The 26,380-nt window shown below is 42.3% G+C and overlaps 3 protein-coding genes across 3 annotated transcripts; 2 read left to right on the forward strand and 1 right to left on the reverse strand.

Annotated features, from left to right (window-relative positions):
* The first annotated feature begins 7,390 nt into the window (after positions 1-7,390).
* On the forward strand, positions 7,391-15,133 carry LOC118413167 (protein eyes shut-like). The gene is made up of 11 exons (XM_035816368.1): positions 7,391-7,404; positions 7,631-7,773; positions 10,366-10,560; positions 10,904-11,061; positions 11,249-11,366; positions 11,559-11,648; positions 12,872-13,024; positions 13,254-13,515; positions 13,640-13,809; positions 13,918-14,718; positions 14,877-15,133. Exons 1-11 carry the CDS (start codon positions 7,391-7,393, stop codon positions 15,131-15,133), a joined length of 2,361 nt encoding a protein of 786 aa, XP_035672261.1.
* A 3-nt stretch (positions 15,134-15,136) lies between these two features.
* Positions 15,137-18,254, forward strand: LOC118413168 (secretory phospholipase A2 receptor-like). The gene is made up of 6 exons (XM_035816369.1): positions 15,137-15,241; positions 15,564-15,622; positions 15,738-15,889; positions 16,187-16,403; positions 16,693-16,901; positions 17,070-18,254. The coding sequence occupies exons 1-6, from the start codon at positions 15,137-15,139 to the stop codon at positions 17,084-17,086; spliced, it is 759 nt and encodes a 252-aa protein (XP_035672262.1). The 3' UTR covers positions 17,087-18,254.
* A 601-nt stretch (positions 18,255-18,855) lies between these two features.
* Positions 18,856-23,917, reverse strand: LOC118413169 (cytochrome P450 2J6-like). The gene is made up of 7 exons (XM_035816370.1): positions 23,738-23,917; positions 22,427-22,640; positions 21,342-21,886; positions 20,533-20,631; positions 20,144-20,338; positions 19,692-19,818; positions 18,856-19,194 (listed from the first exon to the last, which is right to left on the reverse strand). Exons 1-7 carry the CDS (start codon positions 23,915-23,917, stop codon positions 19,010-19,012), a joined length of 1,545 nt encoding a protein of 514 aa, XP_035672263.1. The 3' UTR covers positions 18,856-19,009.
* Positions 23,918-26,380: the final 2,463 nt, after the last annotated feature.

Consider the following 26,380-nt stretch of genomic DNA (forward strand, 5'->3'; position numbering starts at 1 on the left):
CAACATTTTCAGTAAGGACTGATCCAAGTATGCAACACTCCTTCTGATGGTGCCCAGGGACCTAGCCATTTTCTTTATGGTTTCTTCTACATGGAGGTCCCACGTGAGACACTCATCCAAGGTGCTCCCAAGTAGCTTCATTCTTGTTACTTGCTGTATAGGACATCCGTCAGCAAACAATAAATAGTCATTTATAACCAAATAGTAACTTGGAATAGGATACGGAAGAAATACGAAAACAATAAGAATACTAGCCTTCTTAGCAATGCAAATGACACGTTGACCCAATGAACTATAAATCTGACAGTGCGTAATACGTATGTTTGTTGATTGTCTCCAGGCTGCGTGTATCTAATGCCACAGAAGACGTATACTTGAGACCAGATATTTCGTGTATCGGTGGAGACAACAACCCGACACTTCTGACCTACGACAACAAATCTCGTGATAGCTTTGAAGTAGGCAACATAATCATTGGAAGGCCAAGTGGACCCGTCTTGTCAAAGGTGCGACAGGGCAAGCTAACAAATCCTACATGTAGCTACATACTGGTTGAATTTGTGATCAACTTCATTTCTAAACTTTCAAAAGATGTGTCCTTGCATCAAAACGCCTGATACTTTCTCAGCGTTATATATGCGTAAAGATTGCGTATTTCAAGTAGAAGGATAACATATTTTTACCATGCGCTTGCTGAATGAAGATCTGTCTAACACTAATTTGTTGTAAACGTTTTCCCCAATTGTAGACTGCATCGGAAACATCACATGCACATTACACAATTGCCTCCCCAGGTCATTTCCATGACAGACAGAGACGGGTGGATGTACGTGGAGGTCAGCGCGGTGTCTACAGTTAGCGATTTCTCCAGTGAAGCAGATGGGGGCAACACGACAACTAGTACTAGGAAACGGCGAGCAACTATCAGAGATACAATAGGAGGAGCTAGAGCTAGAGTTGCAAAACGTACAAACGTCGAGGTAAGATAAATATATTTTCTGAAAGAACTCCTACTTTACTCGTGAAGAAATGGGTCCTTGATTTATCTAAGCTGGACAATTTAGCTAGCTACTGAGGTGTCAGGGCTATGACACCCCAGCAGAAAACACACCCCTGGTACCAAGTCGTCACCCTAACCCCGAAGAAGTTGAGTTTATTGAGTTAGTGAAGGCATCATTTTCATCATCAGCCCTCTATCGGCCCCCAGGGTTGTCAGAGTTAGTCTCTGCACCATCTCATTCCTCGACTGTTCGTGCCGGTATATGCCGGTGTCTTTGGAGATTTCCTCACACATCAGAGGAAGGATACAACAAAGTAGTTAAGTCCTGAGTATGATATTACTAAATACGTGGTCACTATGTTTCAGAGGTCAGGCAGTGCCAAGCTCACCGTGACACCATATGCCAACCTGGCCCTAGGTCTTGAGCTCAAGCTTGAGCTAGGACTGTCTTACCCCTTTGTTCACTCGGCGAGTGCAAGGCTCTTTGGATCAGCAGGCATTGGCATGAAAATTCGTTTTGACTTTGAAGGAAGGTAAGGCCGAATTTCAATATCTATCAGTTTATCTATTTCTATCTATTTTGTATCCAAAGAAATAGATTAGACTGTATCTAAAGAAAAATACGCCATGACGCCATCGAGGTGAATGATGCCATGCATTGGCTGTCAAGCTACAGCAGAAATGTTCATCTTCTATCAGGTAGTGATTTTAATAGCCCTGTAATGACTAATATGTTCGTGAGAGATAATATACGGACGGGGAGCATTTGATCTCTCCACAAATAACGTTAACTTTAAAGCAACTTCCTACAGTCTTTCCCTTTTTTACTATGAAAAGTGCAACAATTTCGTGGCCAAAGGACCAAAATAAACCTTACAGAAGAGGAGTGGCCAAGCGGAAGTTCTGTATACCGATGACCCCTCTGTTCTGTCTGCCGGGGAAAATACTGTACGAGGTTTATGCATCCGTTACGGCAACGGCGTCAGTAAGTAGACTATGATATTGATGCCACACATGATTGTGAAAATAATTGTATTGCTGGGTCTATTTCTTGAACAATCATACGTATTTTACTTTGCATGTCTTTAAACAACTCACACTTCTTTTGTTTCGGTTTTTCCCTACGCATCCTGCTTGCTGATGCTGATGCTTTAAAATGTATTTTATTGTGCGCTGTTGGTTTGTTACAAACATACAGGACGTTTTCTCTGTTTCTTTATTGCCATTTCTTTTCTACCTCTTTATGACATCTTTCCCAGGTGAAAGGATTCGTATCAGTGGATTTCGGCACGTCTGGCTCAGCTTCTATGGGCGCAACGTGGAGACATTCTGGAGGCGTTACCCTTGAACGAAATGTGAGTTGGTACACGACATACGACAAGAGCTTCGATTCTTGTCTTTGGACGAGTGCCTAATCCAATAGTTTTACGGGACTGTATTGCATTGGAATACTATTGGAAACCTTTGCTCCCAGTTATCAGTTATAAGTGTTTTAAAATAATTTTGCAGGTACGACTCCAACCACCGAGACCAACGTACGACGGAAAGCTGGAGGAAGCCACAGCGTCCATCACAGGGACCCTGACTCCGAAGCTCATCGTCCATTTTCCATCAGCCGCAGTCCCTATAAACATTCCTAGATTTCTTCGAAGGTTACTGCCGAGAAGCATTCGACGTTTCCTTAGTAAGTGTATGCAAGTGTTGTTGATATATACTTCATTATTCGTTTCCGCAAACATCCCGTCCGGGGCCCGTTTCGGAAATGGCACAAAAACCTTACAGGGCATTTCGTATGTTGTTAGAAAAAGACTTAGTTGTTCTACGTACATGATTATGCAGTACTGCAAGTCATAACAAAGCAAAAGCATATGCTTGTTTCTTAATGACAAGAGGGCGATTGCGGACTACGGCAATCAGCTATGTTAGTACAAAAGGTTCTCCAAGCAGAGGTCTAGGTCTGGGGGGTAGTAGTGGCCGGGATTTCTTAAAACACGATTAACATTCTACTGATTTTGTTAACGGGATACAGCCGTTGTAAATTGCTTTGGATATTCAAGACCCAGGGCAAAGCACGTCGAGATCCGCAGTCTCTGTGATCGTGGCTACCGTGGATCTGCCGGTTGTAGCTTCAGTTTCTGCTGAAGCCTGCTCCTCATCCTGCCCCGTTCCGGAGAAACCACTCAAGTTAGCTGCACAAGTGGGCGTGTCAGAAGTTGGGGCGCGGATCAACATCGGATTTGAAAGATTCAATTTTGATTCGGGTCGTCTGTCTGCAGGTCTTCCTTTCGTGGCTACACCAAGGTACGACTGGAAGATATGTATTTAGCAGTAATAGTCACAAATGGTTTGGTTAGATCTCAACCATGCACACTCTAGCAAGCAGAGATGACTAAGTCACACATATAGTATACATAACTAAACAAAATGAATGAAACATAAGGCATATAAGATGATAAGCCATTCGTTGTATTTCACACTCAGAATTTATAAAATCTGCGTCATTTGTCAACAGCAAATGTATTTCTCAAGTGCCTCCATGCTGCATCTGTGACGACGGGGAACCAGGAGTACAAGACCCGGAAACAGACGAGTGCCTCTGTGAATGTTTCTGTGATCCGCCCGAGAACACCATCAAGGGATTAAAGGTTTGTGTCTGTTAAACGTAGGATTGTCAGTACTTTGCAATGTGTAGATAAGGTTATTAATGAATAATGGAGCTAATAGATCATTTTCTTCTATTTTCTATCTTTGCAATTCATCTTTATCATATCATCTTTATTTTGTGACACATTATTGATTGTTTTGTGCCATTTCATAACATATGATGATATGCGGATAAACATCACCACCCCACACACAAACACACATAACTAAATTGCTTGATATTTGTATTTTCTCCAGCCAAAAAGCGGCGGGGAATGTGACTGTGAACGGTGTCCAGACAACTCGCTGAAGAGGAAAAATAACCCAATAGAATGTCCATGCACGTGTGATGATGGACAGGAAAGAGAGATGGAAGATGACGGGTCATGTGATGTGAGTGATTTTTACCTCCCCAGTTGGTGTTTGTTAGTAGTGTGTCCTGGTGTGTTGTGGAGCCGTGTGTCATAACTGCAGGGTAATTGGCCAAGAACCCAGATGTCCAGGGTTCGAATCCTATCAAGCTACCGATCTCTGCCTTGGGTAAGGCACTGTACACAACCTTCTCTCTCCATCCAGGTGTAACAATTCGATTGGGGACGTAAAAAGACTTTGGGGCTTTGGGAGAAGAGGGTTAGGCTTCGCTTTCTAATACCGTGCCCTAGACACAGTGGAAAAGAATCCACTTCACCTGCGGCTCTAAAAAGGCTATGGAAATACCTTTACCTTTTACCTTATCTGGTGTGTGTCTGCTGTGGGCTAGTCTGTCAGAAAGTAAGTAGAAAACGGCAAGATAGGATATAAGAAGAACCGGTCATCTGGCTTGGTTATGCTCCAATGCTGTAGGCAGTAAGTGGTAACTGGCGCATCACTCACATCCATACATATCTGGGATGTAAGTGAGGGACATCCGTTTAGAATTTGTTTGATATGGCGCTATAACACTTTCTGGGTGTGTCTAGGTTTGGCTATCCATATAGTGAGTGACATGTTTCTTTTCGATTCCGTGTAAGAAGTCTAAGGAAGATTCGGTGTGTCTTTTGATGTAGCTGTGTGTCCTAGTCATTTGCATGCACAGTCAGTAGATTGAGTGGGAATATATTACCAAAGTTTACAGTAAGTATATTTTTCATATGCTAGTTTCCCAATGATTCAATTGAACACGTTGTGAACTTCTATGATGATATTTAGAGCAGTAAAGATTATAGCAAAACAACAGGCAATTTTCATCAGATCTGAATGGCTTGTCGTTGATCCGCTACTTTAATACAGATGCACATACCTGACCTAACATCTGGGTTCCTTGCAGTGCGAGTGCGAATGTGCGGACGGTAGCACGGACACGATCGCCTATGATGGAACCTGCCCCTGCCGCTGCGAGTGCAAGGACTGCAGCGAATCCGTGCTGGGACCGGACGGCTGTATCTGCTCTAACGATAAGTACGGCCTCGATCGAATAATGCGCAAGTGACTGGTGACCTTCTATGGCGTGGTTGCGCTGATTTGCAGTTTTCTGATCGCTCTCGCATTCTGATATATATGGTCAAGTATGATCGGTAGACCTAGGATTGGCGTACCAATCAAGTTTCCAGGCCATATTATCAGAACACGCTCCAAAATTCTCATGAAATGCGTTTTGAGTATACATTGGGACGGTACAATCAAATATGAAATATATGATAATTATTTTAATTTTACACTTCATTCATACTCATCCAGAAAGCAAAGAGTGGCCATTCGATAAAGAGATATGTCTCCGGAGAGCAATAATTGTGGGAGAGCATCTGGCATGTGCACATAGGTAGGGGAGAAGGCCACAGGACGTGTACTGTGTTTTAATGACAAACAAGAAAGCTTTTGAAAAAAGCTGGCCGGTGCGTATTTTGGGAAAAAGTATGAATGTTAAACAAAATTACGTGGGGATTTGTTGAACAAAGAAAAAAGTAAGTGGGGTTCCGGAACCCACGCCTGCGAAACAAGACTGCGATCTAAACGCAGCACCTTAAGTCACTTGGTCACCCTGACACGGTTGCGTAAATTGCGTTTAAAGGGCTTTAACAAGGGCTACGTTGGACGATCCATCCAAATCAAAGCATCCATCCAAACCAAACAAACCGTTGAACTAACCGCTTCTATTGATTCAAAACTACGCACCGGCCAAAAAAGTGTCATTCAACTGTGTGCGTTGAAGAATTCAAACATACAACGCGTTACAAAATATATTATATGTTATTATATGTTCCAGCATCCCGATATGCGACGATGGAAGTGAGCCGGTCTCCGTTAACTGTGAGTGCAAGTGTGAGGAGCCTGACCCAGACTGTGGAGAACCTCCCGCATGCGCGGTGGGGCGGAAAGGTCCCGGATGTGATCAACCTGACTGTGAACCTTGTCAGAGTGAGATTTACTTATGGTAGATTTTCCTCCACGTGGCCACGACCCCCCCCCCCCCCACGTGGCCACCATGTTCTTTCTCTGGTAAAAATAAATGCCAATATAGAGGACAATCTTCTGATATCTGCCCCAACTCTGTAAATAAGAGTATGATGAGATGAGATGAGATGAAATAAGATGAAGATTTTTATGGAGATGATGATGATGATGACAGAGGGCAGATTAGTATTTACAGAACTCACAGTTGGGCATGGTTTATCTTCGTTTGATCAAAGGTAAGTGCCAATTGTTGGATGCATTCTTCCTTTGACATCTAATTCCCTGTTTGTTACTTGCAGGCTGCTCTGGTAACGGCGTGTGTTCGCCCGTCGGACAGTCCTGTGCGTCGTCCTGCAGCTGCAGCCCGCAGTGGATGGGCACGTGCTGCGAAACCAGGCGACCTCGCAGGGCCGGGGGAGACCCGCACTTGGAAACTCTGGACGGTATGAAATTTCTTTCTTCACTTTCCGAAAGGCCTGATCGATTGAATAATTTAAGTAACTAGAGTATCATTAGTGATAAGGCCCCAAGTCCTCTTTAATAATGGGTATTTTGTAAATATCATACATCAATTGCATTTCATTTTCTAAATTCACTATATCAAGATATGCCAATTTTTTATATGTCGAAAGTGTGTTCTCTATATCTGAGGGAAAATAACAAGCGTGTGATGATTATTCATCAGGTATCGAGTATGACTTTTTCGGCATAGGAGAGTTCTGGGATTGCAAAAGTCGAGCGAATGACTTCGGTATCCAGGTGCGTTACTTCCTCTACCAACGAGCGTCTTTTACCGGCGCTGTGGCCATAAAGGCTGGAGAGAATGTGGTAACAGTCACGACCCCAAACCAAGGGAATACCCAGGATCTTCCAACTGTCAGGTAAGGATCCATTTTTTATGCTTCCGAAGGAAAACATTGTTTTTGCTGGCCCCTTCTTCTTTTTTTGCCATCAGGCAATCAAAAAAGAGATGACAAACTGAGAGTAACAGACTAGCTTTCTAGCTTTCTGATTGGCCGGTAGTTTAATTCCGTCATCAGGCGATAGTGGTCGCTAAAGCTCCGGTCACAATGCTCGGACGACGCACCTGCGATAACATACTGTAAATGCAGAAACGTTCGCGGTAGTTTACGCTCGTAATGTTTGCGGTTTTCGCAGTGGCCACTTCACCGTGAACTTAAAACCACCACGAACACTTCATTTTCCCTCCACAGCAAAAGTTAATCCCCGCGAACTTAAAAATGCATTTCCAATATACCGCATGTTGCATAATGATGGCAGTAAATCGTAGTAGCGGAGCATCGGGCGATGTTCAAAATGTTTCTAGCATCGTAAGATTTTTCACTCGTGCCTCCTCTGAATAGCCGCCTGAACCGTTTTTACCTTTCGTCCCATCGAGCTTTGTGACTAGGACTTAAATCATACTTTGTGCTGTTGTATAGGGTTATTAAAACTGAATTACGAAAGGATTAAATGAAATTGAAAGTGCTATACTACTGATAAGAATGGTTTCATTAGCCTTTATCAGTTTTATTTTAAATCTCATCCACCAAACAGGTTAGATGGGACCATTTTGCAACTGAATGGCAGTAACCAGTTCAGGCTGGGGAACGGGTCGGTACAGTTGGACATTCAGCGGCCGGCGGCAAACGTGACGACCGGCGGTGGAGTCCTGCTGATTTCGTTTCAGTACGCCTCTGGTACGTGATCGTTTTATTTTATTTATCTAAAGGTGGGTTTACACCTGCGTATATTTTCAAGTGCGCGTGAGTTCCGCATGAAATTTTGTCAATACGCGGCCGAACGCCCAACATTTGGAATTTTTTTTGGAATAGATTAAATTGTACGTCGAGCCCATCTGGCGTTTGAATTACGACTTCAGCGTTTTCATTTCGCATGAGATGCGTATGATTGCAACTGAAATGCGCAACAAAATTTTCCGTACTGCGAATAGATTCGTATGGGGTACGTATGTTGGGCGTTTTCCGGACGCACACAACGTCTACCGACCGCATGCCTGACGCACCTGGTGCTAACTGCATTCCAAACGCATTTCAGGTGTGTCAGAGGAACAGTTTCTGTTACATATACTTTTGTTTGCGAGCATTGCCAATAGAGTATTTTTGTTAGAGGAACCCTTTGTACTACGTATGCTTTTGTTTACAGGCAGTGCAAGTAGAACATTGACAAGTAAACAGTGAAGAGTTTTTTTTTATTCATTTGCGAAGCAGTGAAGCAGTGACACTGTGCTTTTACAGAAATGGGGGCCATCATTTACCTTAATTATTTGCACTATTAAGATTGTGTTTGTTTTCACTTTGGCCTTAATGATTTCCCCTATCATCTTAGTATTTCAACTACTATAAAAATCACACTCATACACATTACAAAACGTATTCAAGATCTTTATCAAACACGTAAATTAAACAATTATGAAACCTTACGCCCTCTTTCAAAGTTGTAATGTGGCTCTATATTGCACCTTTATATCATGTGGTTCTACACACAAAAAAAGTGCCATTATCAGCCAATTAAGTCAAATATCTGTTACACAAAATGGCACGTGTGTCACACAAATTGACCCAGTGCTTGAGCAGGTTCCTCTACATCTTCCCGTCCCTGGAGGCTCTGTTGGGACCAGTGTCCTGCATTCATGGTGTCCTGCAAGTTGTGACCATCTCTCCATGCCCCCGGTACAAATTCGTCGGTCCTGGCCTGGATCTGACATCATAAACCGGAAGATTCCAAAAAAATCCCTATCGACCAGAGGATTTGTCCATTCTGTCCAGAGCTAATAGAAGACGAATATCACTTTATGGTTGTATGTCCCAAATATTCCGATATACGCAATTCTCTATACAGAAGGCTGTCATTTTGTACACAAGGATTTATCCAAATGGACCTGAAGTGCAAATTCAAATACATAATGACATGTGACAATCCCTGCATGGTAGATATAGGAAAATATATCAAAGAAGGTTTAGACATTAGAAATCCCCCAAATGATTGTAAAAGCCTCCAATGATTGTAAGAAACTTATCCCATACTACAACTCCTGTATTAGTTAGATAAGCCTTAAGTTAAGTTATAGCACTGTAGTTATGTAGATGCCATACTTTGTATCTCGTACAATTGTTGTGCAATAAAGTTATATACATCTTGAGATGATTTTTTTTGTCTGGAGTCAGATGCACCTTCGTATTTATTCCAAATCTGGAGTGTGCGTCGATCACGCTATCAGTACGCGTAGTATGCGCAAAGCGATCGCAGAACGCACGGTACTAAATCGTGATCTATGTGTGCATTCGTTATACGGTCGCTCATGGTGCGTTGTGTCTGCGCTGTAAGAACGTTAACGCTATGTACTCGCAATACCGCGATTTCCGCGTATTACTGCGTATAAAGCGCAAACATGTAGCGTCTTCATAGCGCAATCGACCGACGTGGGACCACTTTATTGCGCATCCATAACGTTTGGGGCACCAAACTGCGTACGAATGATAGTTTTGTGCATGTCCAAAACTATCAGACGAATTGGGCGTATATTTTCGTTTGCCTGCGTACGTGAAACTTTCTAAAGACGATTCAGATGCGATAGAGGTGCGACTTGTGCGTGCGGCCGCGTATTGAAGAAATTAGTCAAAATGTCGAAAAATGTCAAAACGGAACTCATGCGGCATGAAAATATACGCAGGTGTAAACCCACCTTTAAGGTGGTGTCACACCTGCGTATATTTTCAAGCTGCGTGAGTTCCGTTTGAAATTTTGTCAATACGCTGTCGTACGCAACAACATGTTGGAATGAATTAAGTTATAAGTTTACGCGTATTTAATGTGAATCAGCCATCATATTTTACAAAGTCTTGAGTGCGCCCTTTGCATTACTATTAGTGGAGTCGAGTACGCAATCTGTACGTTCGTCATAGACTACTAAAAGTACAATGCGTTGCCCGAACGGTACTAATTTGTTCAATATGTCGGTTTCGTGCGTTGCATCTTCGTTGCTCGTGTGTTATGTTTAGCCCTTCTCTGAGCTCGTATCGCGAGATCAGCGTATCACCGCGTATAAATTTTGACCGACGTGGGGACCGAGGAAATTGTGAATTTTTTACGTATAACTAGTTGTTATATGTCACTCTGAATGTTTTTTTCTATTCTTTAGTTTGTACTTTGTGCAATAATTGTTGCCATACATTGTACAATAAAGTTCTTCTGCGGACGTAATATACGCAAGTCGGGCTACATAAAAGAATGGAATGGAAAGGATCAACATACGCTAACTTACCCTATAGGAGTTACGGTGACCCTAGATGTACAGTATGGACCAATGGTTGGACGACATTTCATCAACGTGCTGTACACACCGACTGTGGACTTCCTCGGAGAAACTGAAGGGCTGTGTGGATTCATGGATGATATAGAGGAAAACGACTTCCGTGGTCCTAATGGTACTGTCTACGACAACCCGGTAGACTTTGCAGAATCATGTAAGTTATAGCATAAATCAGATTGGATTCATTCCTTTAGCCACTGAATAATTTGAACAAAAAATGGTTTAGGTGACAGGGTGAATGAAAGTTCAGAACAGGAACGAAGCTACTTCAGATTCAGATTTGTCGGTTAGGTTGAGGAATGAGTCCCCTCTACTTTATAGTGAAAGTAACTTAATATGCGGCTCTTGTAACTTAACAGCAATTCTAGATCTTGTACAAAACAGAGTAATTAGCAATGAGGAAACAATGTTTCGTCATACATTCAAAATGGGGGTCGATAAGGATTCAGGCACATATGTCGGCCTTGCAGATATGTAATTTATCGTCACTAATGCAGGGCGGATCACTTCATCCCATGACGCGGGAGGGCTCTACGGCAGTTGGTCATGGAACAGTTCAAACTTCCATGCCAGTGACGTCATGGACATATCTTACACCGACCCGACATTCGTCCCCATCTACTCCACCGATGGTCTTCCGGAGCGGCAAATATTGGTATGTTGATATTCATTCTTATATATATATCATTTATTTCCGGTAGGCAAGCATTTTGGGAGTTTGTATCTCATTTAACATATTTTATTCATATGATAATGGTAGAATCACAGTAGGAGGACATAACGTTAGTACACCTGATTCTAGTGCTATACCCTACTGTCAACGTTGCACATGTTTCTCCTAGTTGGCCACAAACCTATGTGAGAGTCTGGGGATCAGTGGGAATCTTCTGGCAGGCTGTATCTATGACGTATCTGTGACCAACGACAGCAGCCTACTTGAGCAAGAATCATTTAAGATAGGTAATGAATAATAGGATGTGAATTTTTCATCAAGGTTTTCATGCACACGTTTCACTGTTGTACTAGGGCCGCTATAGATGATTATCAGAAAGACATTGCAAATTATTACAGTGCATGTGTTTACCTATATTGTTTGTAATACTGGTAACGACTTGAATTGTTCTTAAATTGTTCAATCTGTTCCTTCTTCAGGCTGTCCTTCCCAGTGTTCAGGAAAAGGCCGATGTGTGAATTCCAGCTGTGAGTGTCTGGATGGCTGGTCAGGGGCCGACTGTAGCAAAGGTTGTCTTGAAGTTCACTCTTCCACGTTCTGTTGCATCGAATTATCAAGCAATGATGTTTTTTCTCCTCAGTAGATAAGTGTGCTGACATAGACTCACAACAGTGTCATGGAATGAAAGAAATATGATATACAGCTGTTGTGGGGGTGCTTTATATCGTTATGATTTCCAGTATCAGCACAGAAGCTTGCTGCCCATTTGTGCAAATAAACATGATGGGATAAGAAAATGAATGTCGAAGGTTTCGTGGCCCTTAAAGGAAATAGTGTGTTAAATCATACAAATTGTTTTTGAGCGCCAGGAGGACCACGACGTTGATATGGCGCAAATAATAGAGACCATTAACGTTATATTCCAGAAAACAATATCAATGTTCTTAGTCCCGGGTGACACAAATAACGTTACATACGATGTTCAAATTTGCGATGCACGTGCTCCAAACTTTTAGCATGCATCAAAACATTTGTTTTACCATGACAGCTTTTTAGAAAGTATGTTTTACAACGTATGACATGTACTTATTGTAGACTGTATATTTTTTTTATTTAAACCATGTTTAGGATCTTGCGGGAACTGCTCTTTCGGTGAATGCGTGTCTGGCTTCTGTGAGTGTGTGCTTGGATGGGAAGGCGCAGCCTGCGATCAAAAGGGTATGTTCAGCAACATCTATTCTCGATGTAGTATGAATTAGTATAACACCATGATATTCCTATAATGTAAATGCAAGAAGATATATCGGCATTCTGGTTTTCATCCATAATTCTAATCATAATGATATCATATTGATGCAGAAATATGAATTATAGCGTGAAGTAACATTTGAATCTCCCATGAGTGCAGTCAATGAGGGAAGAAATATTCATCAAACGTCATTAAAATGTATTTGAGGCGCTTGTTAGTACTAATAGATAAATATATTTATTAAGATGTGAATAACTGTCTTAACAGCAACGTGCAACGACGTGAACAACTGCACCAGCCCAGCTCATGGTGTGTGCAGGACGACAGACGTCTGTCAATGTAATCCTGGCTTCATCGGTAAGGGCTGTCAAGAAAAATGTTACTCGAGCAGGGAAGTGCATGCAGTACAAAATTCAGTTAGATAATATAACATGGCGTGATTTGTGTACACGATGCGAAGAGGCGCAGTTGCTCTGTATTTGTTCATCATTACCTGCCATTGCCTCGTTACTCTTACCAATATGTCCTTATTTTGGTCGGAAGGTACTGATTGCAGTATACAACCAACTTGCTTTGCCGTGGCCAGCTGCTCCATGCGGGGGGTCTGTGTGGACTGGGACACCTGTCTGTGTGATCACGGCTGGGGAGGGGAGAGCTGTTCTCAGCCGACCTGCACTGATCTGGACAGCTGTTCAAGTAAGTTGTCATCTACATACAGTACCATTTTTGTTATAATAAGTTTTGCACGGTTTTATTTCTTCACGGATCATAAATTGTGCTGATGAATATTGTGAATTCCTATTACAGAATCTATCTATGGACAGAACTTCGTGTACTAAGCATGAAATGTAACGACATGTTTGTATATTTACTGATAATGTATCTATTTCGTCTGGTGTCACTCACGGTTCATGTTTGCTTGCAGGTCACGGCACATGTGTGGAGTATGATGTATGTGAGTGTGATCAGGGCTGGACGGGGGTTAGCTGTGCGCTTCCAGACTGCAGCGGCGTAGGCGACTGTTCCAGTCGGGGTGAATGTGTAGGACCGGACGTCTGTGAGTGCCACAGCGGGTTCAGGGGACAGAACTGCAGCCTGTCGCTGAACTGCACCGAGCTGGATAACTGTAACGGTCAGGGGCTCTGCGTCATCACACCTGGAGACGGACAGTCAAATGTTTCATGCAGGTAATCTAAGTTTTCTACTGGGACATATGTGGATAAATCTATACTATTTTCTTCTTTGTTTTCTGTCTAACGTTTTCTTGATGATTTGTTTTCTTTTATTCAAATATAAAATCGCGTCTCTCAGATGTTATTCAGGTTTTACCGGGACCAACTGCAGTGACGTGTCGTGTCCCGATGTTAACGAGTGTTCCGGGAACGGACAGTGTGTGGAGCCGAACCTCTGCTCGTGTGACGCCGGTTTTACTGGTCCCAGCTGCGCCAATTTCTCCTGTGAAGCCAGGGACTTCTGCTCAGGTAGATAAATATTTCATCACCTTATAACCACATTCTTAAAGACCATCTATCATGTTGTGTGTGTGTGTAATACGCACACATTTATGTTTGGTTTCAATTTTCACACAGGCCATGGGTACTGCGTCAATTACGACGAGTGCCGATGTGACGAATCCTGGAGCGGACCGTCCTGCTCGATTGCAAACTGCAGTGGTGTTAACGACTGCTCTTCAAATGGTGTATGCCTTCTACCAAACACGTGTGAATGCACAAGTGGGTACGACGGAGCATCCTGCGACCAGTTTAGCGCTCCCAATGAAAATGCTCCAGTGTTTACAAACGAGACATTCTTCGCCAGTGTCCGTGAGAATGTACCAATAGGAACAAAGGTTACCACAGTTTCTGCAGACGATCCTGACGCAGGACGTAACGGCTACATCACGTATTCTATTTCACCCGGTAGTTCAGCGGATATGTTCCTTGTTGACGGTGAGACTGGTGATATTTCCACTCTCACTACTCTAGACTACGAAACACTGCCTGAAAAGACAATGTCTCTTGTTGTTATTGCGAGAGATAACGGTGTTCCTTCCCTGTCTGCGTCTGCGACTGTTGAAGTGACTGTTCTGGACATGAACGATCACTGTCCTACATTCCAAGATGACGCAACAAGCATTCAGCGCATCCTTCGCCCCGGCCAATCATTTAGAATTGTGGCTACTGACAGAGATAGCGGCGTGAATGGCAAAGTTACGTTCTCAATACTAGGAGAGGAAAACAGCGGATGGTATTCTGTCAACGAGTCAACCGGTGCGGTAACCTTGAGTGACGACATTCCTCCAGGGACATACACCTTTGTTGTTGTGGCTAGTGATCAAGCAGTCATCCCCTGTTCCACCCGCGTCACAGTAACTGTGACAGTTGAGGAAAGTATACTGGTACCTGAACCGATACTGTCATCGACAGTCGCAGCCCTAGTATACAGCTCACCAAGCATCGCCCCATCACAAACGGCTACTCGTACCGTGTCTATTTCTGCTGTTGAATTTCCAACATCATCACCTCCTGCCTATTCCACGTCATTTGAGGCATCAACGCGGCTACTTCAACCGTCAATACCCCTAATGTCTTCACCCCATCCCGCATCTTCCACACCGACGATATCATCACCAGGCCGTTTAACGTCTACGCCCCTGGCACCGTCATCGGACGTGCATCAGACTGCTACACCATCTGCAATGCCTGTAACCGACCAAGCAGCTGTCTCCTGTTCACCCAGCGTCACTGTAACTGTCACAACTGTGGAGAGTACATGTACAACCGTGCCCGAACCGTCAACTGTTGAATCATGTATTTCCAGCTCGACAGGTGTGGACGCAGCAAGCATCGCCGTGTCACAAGTGACCGTGGAGTCAACGTCACATCCCACAACAGCAGCTTCAACGATCCCAAGGTTGACCTCCCCTACCAGCATAGTGGAACAGCCAACTGAAAGCACAACAGCATCCTCCGCTCTTGGATCAGGATTCCTTCTGAGAAATATTGACATTGAAATGGTTTTAGACATGAATTGGGATGAGAACCTTACGTCACCATCGTCAGAGAAGCACAGGATGCTTTCTTCAGACATAGCAACTACAGTGAGTTTGACATTTCCAAACACAACATTTTTTTTCGAAATGAAATAACCATTTTATCACGTACGACATCTTACACAGTTTGCATTCTTTTGTCAACATGGACGGTATTTCACAAAATTGTTTCTGTTCTTTTAGATGGCGTCCGTTTACAGGGGTGAATCGCGGTTTGTCGGAGTTGTCATCACACATTTCAGGTAAACATATAACGACTATATGTTTTTCCTTAAACATTTTTATCTCAGACTTAAAATGCGACACCCATTGCTTTGATTTAAAAAATCTTAACGTAGTTCAATTTGTTCTTCCCAGGGAAGGGGGTGAAGGGAGAACGGTCTCTGACTTGCAAATACTGCATAATGGCGAGGAGAACTTTGCCGACGTCGTCATCAGCGTTCTAAGGCAAGCCGTAAACAACGGGCTGCAAGTGGGAGAAAACAGAGTGATGGGATTTGAACTGAAAGGTGATGCTGGCCTCTTTTGTGTTTGTTTTACCTTTATCATTCTTACCTTAACAAGCTTAACAAACAAAATTTCTGCCAAATATAATATATCTACCACGGGAACACAATTAACATATATTCTCTTGAATCTTTATACAAGTACCCAAAATTCTACAAGAGAATAATAGACGAGACAGTAAAAATGCTTACAGCAATAATTTCCATCATGTTTCTAACGAGGAATATGAATGTTGCTGAAGGATCGCCTGGATTATCTATCTATACGGTATATATTTATGAATCTGCTGCTTATCTTAGGGTTTCCCGGCTGTCACGTTCGCCACTCGACCTTCCCAGCTGACAACTTTGCTATCTACGACAACCGCTGTCACTGGTTCTCAAGTGCCTCTGACACAACTGACTACAGGGCTGCGGAGAGATTCTGTAACACTCACGGAGGGAGGCTGGTCACAGTCAAGGACTCTGCCAAGCAGCAGTGGCTTGAAAAGTACATCGCCAACAACCTTGACAGGAGGTATGTTTCTAACCTGTTTGAGTATCACGATGGCTGCTTTGAATGAAATGAGAAAAGCAACATGGCTAGGTACAAGCGTTCGATGAAGTTCTGAATAAACGCGACAACCTCCTTGTAGTCTAATAGAAGGTGGGGTTCAACAAAAAAGCAAACTGTTTTGGGATGATACCTATATATTGTTTAACATTAAGAACACATTGTAGAGGTGCTAATCATTTAACGTTAGTTTTAACGATGGTAAATGGGAAGGTAGGTGGCTATGTCAACAGCACTCCATTCACTCACACAGGAACTTCTGGATTGGTTTGCAAGACCGCCATAATGAGAAGGTTTTCATGTGGAGTGACGGCACTGCTTTCACCAACGGGGACTACAGCAACTGGCTCAACCCCCCAAGGCGCCACAAACTGAGGGACTGTGTCGTCATAAGTCGCGTTCGTCAAAAGTGGGTTCTGGTCAACTGCAAGAAGAATCGGAACAGTTTCATCTGTGAAATGGGTGAGTGCTTTTGTCTTCTTTTTAAAAATTTCTGTCGGTAGGCATTGGTTGACGCTATGCAATCAATAGAAATACCTAATGCAAATTATTCGAAGTGATTTATTTCCAAACGATTTTGACAAAGTGTTGGATCGCGTGTTTAATTCACAGTCATTTCCTTATTTACAGTGAACCCCATCAACTAAATAAAGAACGTCAAACTCTGAAGGAGTGTGGCAACCGAAGAGACGAATGATAGAGAATATAATAAAAGCTCCCTGATAATCATCTACTTAATATCTAGTTAATCATGATAATCATATACTTAAGACAAAGATAATCACTTCCACTTTTCGATTTGTAAGATAACGTTACATTGTCAGTTAAAACTTATGGTACTGTAGGTATGGGGCAAATGGTGCACAAGCTGGACTTGTGAAATGTGGCTCAGGACAATTTTAAGTCTCTTTGTACTCTTTATTGTCTGTTATCATTCGTATACCATTGTAACATCAGAATAGCGCAGTCACTGTCAATTGATGAAAATCTAAAAGGAAGAACATGGCAAGCAACATCATATTTAGAAGTTCACTACTTTTCCTTTGGCAAGGCATTTTGTTGAGAAGTAAACGTAGCAAAAAAAAGAATGCACCTTCACAGCATGAATTAATGTCATATGCTTCTAAACTGCAATTCGCAAAATCTTCAAATTTCCATTTCTTCATTATACCATACAATAGAATTTAACCTTAAATTTCAAAAGAAAAAGGAGTTGGATTTATCCCCGACTATCGACTTTGCATACTTGCATATCCTGGAGGATATTGATTCGGGCTCAATCTCTTCCGGAGTGTCGCAACGCATACAAATAGAAGCCCCTCGGCAATACCCAAAGAGAAAGTCCTGGACCAGATCCAGCCTCCATTGCCAGAGTTGTATAAAATGTGATGAACACCAATGCCAAACAATTTACCATCGGAATATAGACGGTGATATTGTATGGGGCGGCACACGCTGTTCGCATTTATGAGTCCTTCATGTGCTAGAATTTTGAACTGAAAGTTCCATGACATCGAAAGCTTAATGGTATGTTGCGTGTTGTAGAGACTAAGATTGTCCTGAGTTATGTTGGGATGCTGGCCTTAGACCATTTGATACTTGTGATTTTACCCTGATAAAATGAAATAATACAACCAGTGACGACCCAAATTGGTGTATGTACACTGGAATGCGGCGATGATAATGATTAAGATAAATAAAATGATCATATTTGTCACTAATCACCTGAAGCTAACGTTAAAGCCAAACCTTTGATGATCTATCAACTTGACTTGGGAATGATACACATTGAACACCATCACATACCTTTATAGTAAGTGGATCTATATAGTAAGTGTCTATGGAGTATATGGGATTAGTTTCCAGGCCCATGAGTACTGCACGGCGTCCTCTTAGCCTCAGATATTGTGGAGTATTACTGTTTCTTCAGGGTAATTCAAATAAACTAACTTTGTGATCGCCACTAATGACTCATTTCGTTGTTATTTGGTCACGTGATTTCGTAAGGCTTAGGAAACGAATGTTGTGTTTCCTGTTTCAGACCTGAAAAAGGTAGGTAGGGATTATCTTCTTTTGGGGGGTCCCCAACTCTAAGCCTGTCCTACACAATACAAATTATAAATAAAACCGAAATGCCTGATATAGCACAGATTGCAAATGTCACTTTGAGCACCTACTGTAGAATATCCTGCCCTTCAACAAATGTTACCAACAGGGCTGTCTCCAGGACCCGTCCCTCCGTCCCAGGATGGAAATTCGCTTGTTGGAAGCAAAAAATTTAACCCATCCGTCCATTTGAACTTATGATTTTAATCCATTTTGACACGTTTAACAAGAAAAATCAACAACTTGGGCTCCCAAACATTGAGTGAAGCAAAATCGGTGTGGCCCAAGCATGTGCTTTTTGTAATGTCTTTTTGTCAGTATTAAACTAACAAGCTTATTAACTTTATTTCTGATTATCAATACATCAATAAGCATTAGATATACGTGAGTTTGCAGACATTACTACTCAACAATAATGAACGAATTCGGAGAATTACATCTATTAATCTTTAGGCTGTAGCCTGCTACTGTCGTAGAAAGGCGCACAGGTCGTAAGGACGAGGGGCGTTCACTATGCCCGTCATAGTCCCGACCGTGGACAAGTTAGTGACGCCCTCTGGTGGCTTGAATGTGAATCGCTGCAGCAGGGAAACAAAGAGCAGGAAAATCTCCATCCTGGCCAGCTGTTCGCCAAGACACACTCGAGGACCTGGAATAATGTAAAGGAAACAGATGAAAATATGGGAGGTGCTAAACTTCAAGCAAATATGTATAGATTTGACTGGAAACACCACCAAACATACAAAACAAAATCCAAAGTATCTCTCTTGTATTTCATAAGACGAAGTAGCTTACTTATTAGGTATACATAGTATAAATAAAGAGGGGTACATTATTTTTAGCTGATAAAGCTAACTAATAAAGCTTTACTTTCCCTAGAGATGCGCGGGGCACCTGTGCTCTATGGACACGATCTAAAGCTCGTTGTCGCCAGAACCCATTTATTCCATGACATTACGGCTACCGTAACCCTAGTTGTAACCCTAACCATCATCAACCCGAATATCTTCTAACACGTCCTGCCGAATTGTCATTATTGGCTATAGCTATTGGCCGAGTTACCAAGGTGCCGAAACGGAAAACTTGATACCAAAGCCTTGCAATATGGTCGAAGGGTAAACATGATTAATGGCACCTCCAACTCACCGACAGAGAACGGGATGAGCGCCTCGTGTTTGACGAAGTTCCCGTCCTGATCCAGGAACCTGTCGGGGTTGAACTTGCCCGGCTCCGGGAACAGCTGAGGGTCCATGTGCACGGACCACAGGTTCACCTGCAACACAACACAACACGTCAAGCCATATCAACTGAGTCTGAAACCTTACTGGCCGAAAGACTTCTTCCCAAGTTCATTTGTTCTTCCCAGGTTTCTTTGATGGGAGGTAAGACTTAGTCTTATTTTGTTTATGATTTTGTTTTTAACGATGGGTATTGATGTCATATTATTTCTATGACATAATAAGACCCCAATCGTGAGGTCTACATTATGTATATTGGGGAATCACGAAGTAGTGACGAAACAACCTTGTTTGAGCGAAGGAAGTTGCTACGAGGTTTTGCCACCCAGTTGACATTGCCACAAATAAGTACTATCTTACCAAGATGTTAGCGCCTGCTGGGATGGTGTAACCGTTGAGAGAGGCACCCGTTGATAAAGAGTGGGGGACGCTGAAGGGTGCAACAGTGTTGATGCGCTGTACTTCCGCTAGGGTCGCTGTTGTGTAGGGCATCTTGTCCCGAAGGGGGTAGGACGGAACAGCCTGTCCCAGAACAGAGTCGATCTCTCCTTGAACCTATTTAGGAACATCCATGGATTGGAAAAAAATTCTTACTTAGAAGTTAGATGGAAATTGAAGAGTATTGGTTGCATCTGAGGACAAGAACAGACTTACCCGTTTCCGTATGTTTGGAACGAAGTTATAACATGCAGCAACATTGATTGAATACACGAACATTTAAGAATTTTGTCGACTTCAGACAAATTTACCTTTTCCTGTATTCCTGGATACAGCAGCATGTACAGCAGGGCCCAGTGCAAGGACGTGGCGGTGGTCTCGGCACCAGCCATGAACAGATCCAGCACCAGCTGTAGATGGTATGATAGCGATGTTTTATGATTTTATATGAAGTCCGTTAAAGACACCTACATGGCAGTTTGGTTTAAGAAGGTAACAGGTCAACTTGACACAGTTATGCGTTAATGTACTAGGTAGACTTTGTAAGGCAATGGGTTGTTATCCACTGTGTCTAGGGCACGTTATTGAGAAGCGGAGCCCAAACCCCCCCTCTTGCCGTCTTTTACCTCCCCAACCGAAGTCAGGTACACACGTTTACACCTTCGTGGAGTGAGGAAAGTCGTCTCAAGTGCCATCTCCGTGGGCACAAGATCGGTAGTGTGGCAGGATTCGCATCCAGGACCTATGGGTTGTTCTGGACTAAACACCCTACAAATGCACCACATGACCCATTACATACTTAGACTATACAGTTTTTCTGAGAAAATACCATGAACAATTAAAAACACAAAATAATGTTTTGATTTGATACGTAAGCGTGAAACAATGGGTTTATAAGAATTTCTCCCGCGGAGTCTTTCCGACCTTAGTCCATAATTCTAGCTTTCGTCGTCATTGTTACCAAAGTGCGTTTTGGAGCTAGCTGTTGTTTTTTCTTTTTATCAACGCAAAAGTTAACGTTCGTAATCTTAAAAATAAACCATATCCATTCCAACTTTCATGTAGCCAGCAATATCGCTGATGTCACACAGATGATAAACGACCTTGTCAACAAACCGACCTCCTGCAGTTGCTCGTCTGTGAAGCTGTACTGCGCATGCTCTCTCCCGGCGTGCTGCTGTTCCAGTAGGAAGGCATCGATGAAGTCCCGGATGTCGTTAGGGTCAAAAGTCGCCCTGTGCTTCTTGATCTGTTCCCCACAAAAGGCTTGGAGTTTTGGAAAGTTCCTCGCTAACTTTTGATGTTCCTGCGACCCGAAGGGAAGGTGTCGGAACACGGGATGGATGTTGATGAGAATGTCCTTGCCGGGTGTAGCATCTATCACCTCGCTTATGAGATGACTGAGCCGCAGAAACTCGGGGTCGCCATATTCGAACCGCTTCCCGAACACGATGGAGCAGATGATGTTAGAAACAGTGTTTTGTAACAGATGTTTAATGTTGAACGGCTCTCCGTCTTTCGCCACAAGTTCCTGACTAAGAGCAGCGGCCTCCTCACAAATCTTCCCCTCCAGGCTCCGCTTGCCGACGCCGAAGTCCCGGAGGGTCTTCATCGCGAACTTTCGCTGATTCTTCCAGTCGGAGCCAAAATCGGCGAAAACTATACCTGAAAATAATCATTATGTTAACTTACAAGTATGACACTTATGACACAGACAAAGACGGAACTATGCACGACGAATTGCAAACAAATTTCAAACAAAACATTGATGAATCAGTATTGATCTCTATTTAGTGCTAGAATCCAAGACTATTATCCTCGACGAAATACAACTTTATATTATAATTTGGAGGATATCATTGTGTGACCCTTATATGTTTGCGTCAAATTTACATTGTATTTTTTCATATAAAAGCCAAAATATACAGGTTTTTAATTCCAAAAATAGCGCCAGCCATGTACACCTATTGGATTGCGTTCGAATTCTGAAGCGACAGAAATGAAAACAATGTCTCTAGAGGCCTAAATGAAGAAATATAACTTTGACATGATAAAATATGTCAATCAATCAATATCCTTTATTTAGACTGGATTAGCCCTGTCGGCCTTAGCCGCACTTCCCATGGGAAAAATACATAAATAAATAAATGAAATTGATACAAATTATCATAATAACTTAAAATATATATGATATGATAGACTTGCCTTTCGTGGTGTCTCTTGCCGTCCCATCCCCGCGCAGATCCACCAGTACAGGAGGAGCCTTCCGGCTGGAGAAGTCCTCGGCCCTCTTCACCAGGACGGTCCGGATCGTCCGGTACCCGCTGATGACGACATTCAGGTCACGTGCGTTCCAGAACGTCATGACGTCACCGTACTGCCGGGCCAGGTCGGTGATGGTGTCGGGAAAGAAGTCGATCTGGTTGGGATACAGTTGGTAATGAGTTAGTCGGGAACATTATGATAGTCATCAACAGTGTAAGATAATGGCCTCATAATTATAACTCAGTGACACTGACAACATCAGTGTCTTCATATCTTTATATCTACTACAAATTATCAAAATCAAGGAACCCATGTACTATTCAAGAAGTCTTCCACTGCCTGCAAAAGAGACGTCAACCCCAACGGAAGTAGATTCAAACCTTAGAATTCTACTTCATTAGTGTATATTAAGTATAGGTATACTTTTAAGTATAACTGTAGTTATGATCCTTATTTCATACTACGTGTACTTGCGATTAGCCCCTGGGAATGTATTTGCAAATAAACTATTTGCTTTATCACATGTGCAGTATCCCTAGTACTACCCTCCGGAGTTACCATTGTCTCTCTCCTTTTCCATGCTTGGATGATATCTACAATTTAAAATAATTGATTTTGATATTGAGTCATGCAGCTTTTGTGTTTTCATTCCGGATCTTGCTCAGTGGTGCTAGTGACTGTTCTCTGCTGGCAGTCTGAACTAGACCCTGAACTAAAAAGTTTGAAAACTTGGTTTTGGTAGGTCATATCTCCGTTGTAACTTTTTAGATTTCATTTATATTTCATACCTTAACTTCATTCATTAACCTGTGCATTAGTACCCATATGCTATGGGTCGAGCACCAAGGCTGCTTATGTGAGCGGGGTCAAGAGAAAAAAGTGTCGAAATTTCCCTCGATGATTTGTCTGTTGACATAAAGGGTTACATAATATGCAGACCTTTTCAATGGTATATAACACAATAGAAGTGAAGTCAACCGCACCCGCTAGCTATAGTGAAACTCCGATAGTTCTTCATAGAGCAGGATGCGTCACCGAGAACATAACGAAACTTCGGGGTAGTAATTCTGTGCTAACGAGGTTTGGTTGACTACTACTCCCTACAGATCACGATACATACACGCTGCATCATCATAGAGTTGCAGTGACGACTATGTTTATGTGCAAACACTGCAAATTTGGCATGGCGGCGACCTACAGTACATGTATGATCTGAAGTCTTCAGACGGTGCTAAGTGCCTAAAAACTGACCTTTGACGTCATGAACAGCGGGATGTTCCCCAGGACGGGCCAGGCCCAGGGTCCGGGCGGGAGGTTCCGGGGGGTCTGCAGGTACCAGTATGTCATCAGGCAGACACAGGCTGCCACAAGGAAGGGGAAAGTATCCATGTACTGGTGGACAGTTGTCAGAATCTCTGTTATGAGCGCCATTCTGCACGCGTGTCTGTCTGCAGGTGACGTGTACGTCTGACACTTCCGCGGTGCAAAGTGAACTTTGTGCTGATAATCATCGCGTGGTGGGGGTCAGAGTTCAGCATAGGTCGTCTTGCCATTGTATATTCAGATCCGCCTTCTCAAGACACAAGACAGGTGCCAAAAATGCGCCATCAGAATCCTTTTACAACAGTTCAGAACAGGTGGTTCCAGAGGTTATATTCATTAAGCTACACGGAAGAAGCTATAATCTTATATAAGGAACTTATATAATTCCATTGCTTTCCATAACTGGGCGTATAACAATGTAACACTTGTAATGCATGACTGGTCGAAAAGAGGAACTGATTTGCATATTTGATGCAAAAAAGGCAAAAGCACTTAATCATAAATGATGGGATTTTTTACTTCAATATGTAAGCTAATCAATTATGAACATCACCATGTAGAAATTTTGTAAATGTGTAAATCATTTGCATAATATCTACAAAAGCTCAAAACATTTTGAAAGGTATGAAGTCGCCGAACTCCGTTTCACATCCAATCGGTATTTTACACCATTTTATCATTAACGGTCCTTTAATATAACCTACATTTTAACCGTAATTCCAAGTATACATTTGTTCAACCTTACGTGGACGAAGATAAAACAATGACACGTTTTGTAACAACCAGCCTGAACTTTTGCACTGGTTTCAAACTTTAAGATAAATAGTGAAAAGTTGTGTAAGCACTCTTTTGTGACCTTTAGAATTAACAACTCAGCATGTCCTATCAACAGTCTCCCGGATACTCACCTTTTGAATCCGATGAAAATAAAATAAAAAGTTTCATTTGTAAAACATTTGCGACATGCGCGATAACCTTTACCTAATTGAATTTGTGAAGATTTGTATAAACAGTATATATTACCACTTATGCATTAGAGGATACCACACCTTCCATTGCACTACTAGTGTAGCTACCATTTTGGAACGAAATTAAAAACAGAACACTTGATACGTATACATTCTCATTCGTCTGAGGAGTACTAGTTGTATCATATGTTGGTAGAAGACGAAATCAATGTAACCTTGAAAAACATATGCATTATCGTATAAACGTGTTCCGCGATAGAACCTGATATTTGGCTGATATTTCTCATGTTCACGTGTGCCTACATCGCCTGGACGTCAAGGGCTAAGTATACATTTATCGGTACGATTCATTAGTCCTTACCTTGACAATTGAACGATTCACGAAAGGACGTCCGAAATAGCTCTTAAGAATTTTAGATATCGTGCGTTTGATGTGTTGGAAAAACGTCAAACATTGATTTAGTCCCAACACTCACATGTAGGAATTATGGTTTGATTCGTTAACCTCTTCGTTCAGGAAGAGCTCTCATGCATTTGGACATCTCGATATTTGATGTTTTGAATACATCGCAAACATCAATTTAGCCCAAACTGTCACACGTAGAAATTGATGATAGTTTAATTCATCCACCGCCAGCTAGGTTTCACTCGAAAACCATTTGGCTGTCATCGATGATCTGTGTATAGAAAAGGCAGCACCTGAGGAGAGAAGTCATTCTGAATGTACGCGGACACGATGGCTGGACACGGGGCTTTTCTTCTCGCCACGCTGATCTCTGTGCTCAGTCTGGCTGCAGGTAGGAATACTTCATTCATGTAATACAATCGTACATCTAAATGCATACCGTTTAGATGGTGATCCCGTGTTGCTACAGTAATGCCCGCTACAATTCTTGGGTACTAGAATAGCCTAAATTGTACAAATAGGCCGTCGAATTATTTGCCAGTCAGCATTAGCCGGTCACGTTCTGGTGGGCTATAACCAACTCCTCTGGCAAATCATTCGACCTATATATCTGGTCAATTCTTATTAAGTTAAGCTACCTACGGAGTGTGGTATAGAATATTGATACAGTTCTAAGGACAGTATGTACCGTTGGAGATTCACACAAAGCTTAAAATCATCGTGACAGAGAGGAGTATGTCTGAATGACAGATATCTATCATGAGCAAAATCGGCCTTATTTTCCATATGGAATATTACGTGCTCTGGTTGTTCATTCGTTTACGACTGAAAGACGCGAAATACTGACAAGAGCTGCTTTGATTTGATTTGATTCATTTGCTTTGAGTTATAAGTTATTGAGTCTGATCTAGAAAATATAGATTACATTTTGTCGTCACTCTATATTGCTAGAACCGAACATTTATGGCAGGTGCTTTTCCAAAGTCGGTCTTATCTGGCAAATCTAAAAGTCTATTAAGTAAATGAATATGCTTTCAGGTCTTCGTATTCAACAACTATGTCAATTCCCTACATTTTCGATATGTGGTGGCAATACGATGCTTGCGCTGAAATTTATCAAAACCTGTTTATTTAGGGTCATTGACACATATAGCATCACAGTCAAGGAGACGCCCCAGTGTCTCAACTTCTGTAGCA

This window comes from Branchiostoma floridae, chromosome 4 (genome assembly GCF_000003815.2).
Source record: "Branchiostoma floridae strain S238N-H82 chromosome 4, Bfl_VNyyK, whole genome shotgun sequence".
NCBI classification, from domain to species: Eukaryota; Metazoa; Chordata; class Leptocardii; order Amphioxiformes; family Branchiostomatidae; genus Branchiostoma; species Branchiostoma floridae.

What these genes read in the sequence shown, in the direction of transcription:
- LOC118413167 (XM_035816368.1), top strand. An exon ending in TTCGTTTCAGTACGCCTCTG is followed by an intron (nt 7,774 to 10,365) that starts GTACGTGATCGT and finishes CTTACCCTATAG; the next exon opens with GAGTTACGGTGACCCTAGAT. An exon ending in TGATCTGGACAGCTGTTCAA is followed by an intron (nt 13,025 to 13,253) that starts GTAAGTTGTCAT and finishes GTTTGCTTGCAG; the next exon opens with GTCACGGCACATGTGTGGAG.
- LOC118413169 (XM_035816370.1), bottom strand. Translation starts at nt 23,917, where the DNA reads ATGGCGCTCATAACAGAGATTCTGACAACTGTCCACCAGTACATGGAT. An exon ending in GGCAAGAGACACCACGAAAG is followed by an intron (nt 21,887 to 22,426) that starts GCAAGTCTATCA and finishes GATTATTTTCAG; the next exon opens with GTATAGTTTTCGCCGATTTT. An exon ending in CAGCAGGCGCTAACATCTTG is followed by an intron (nt 19,819 to 20,143) that starts GTAAGATAGTAC and finishes GTTGTGTTGCAG; the next exon opens with GTGAACCTGTGGTCCGTGCA.
- LOC118413168 (XM_035816369.1), top strand. Translation starts at nt 15,137, where the DNA reads ATGTATTTCCAGCTCGACAGGTGTGGACGCAGCAAGCATCGCCGTGTC. An exon ending in GCAGCTTCAACGATCCCAAG is followed by an intron (nt 15,242 to 15,563) that starts GTTGACCTCCCC and finishes CTGTTCTTTTAG; the next exon opens with ATGGCGTCCGTTTACAGGGG. An exon ending in GCCAACAACCTTGACAGGAG is followed by an intron (nt 16,404 to 16,692) that starts GTATGTTTCTAA and finishes TCACTCACACAG; the next exon opens with GAACTTCTGGATTGGTTTGC.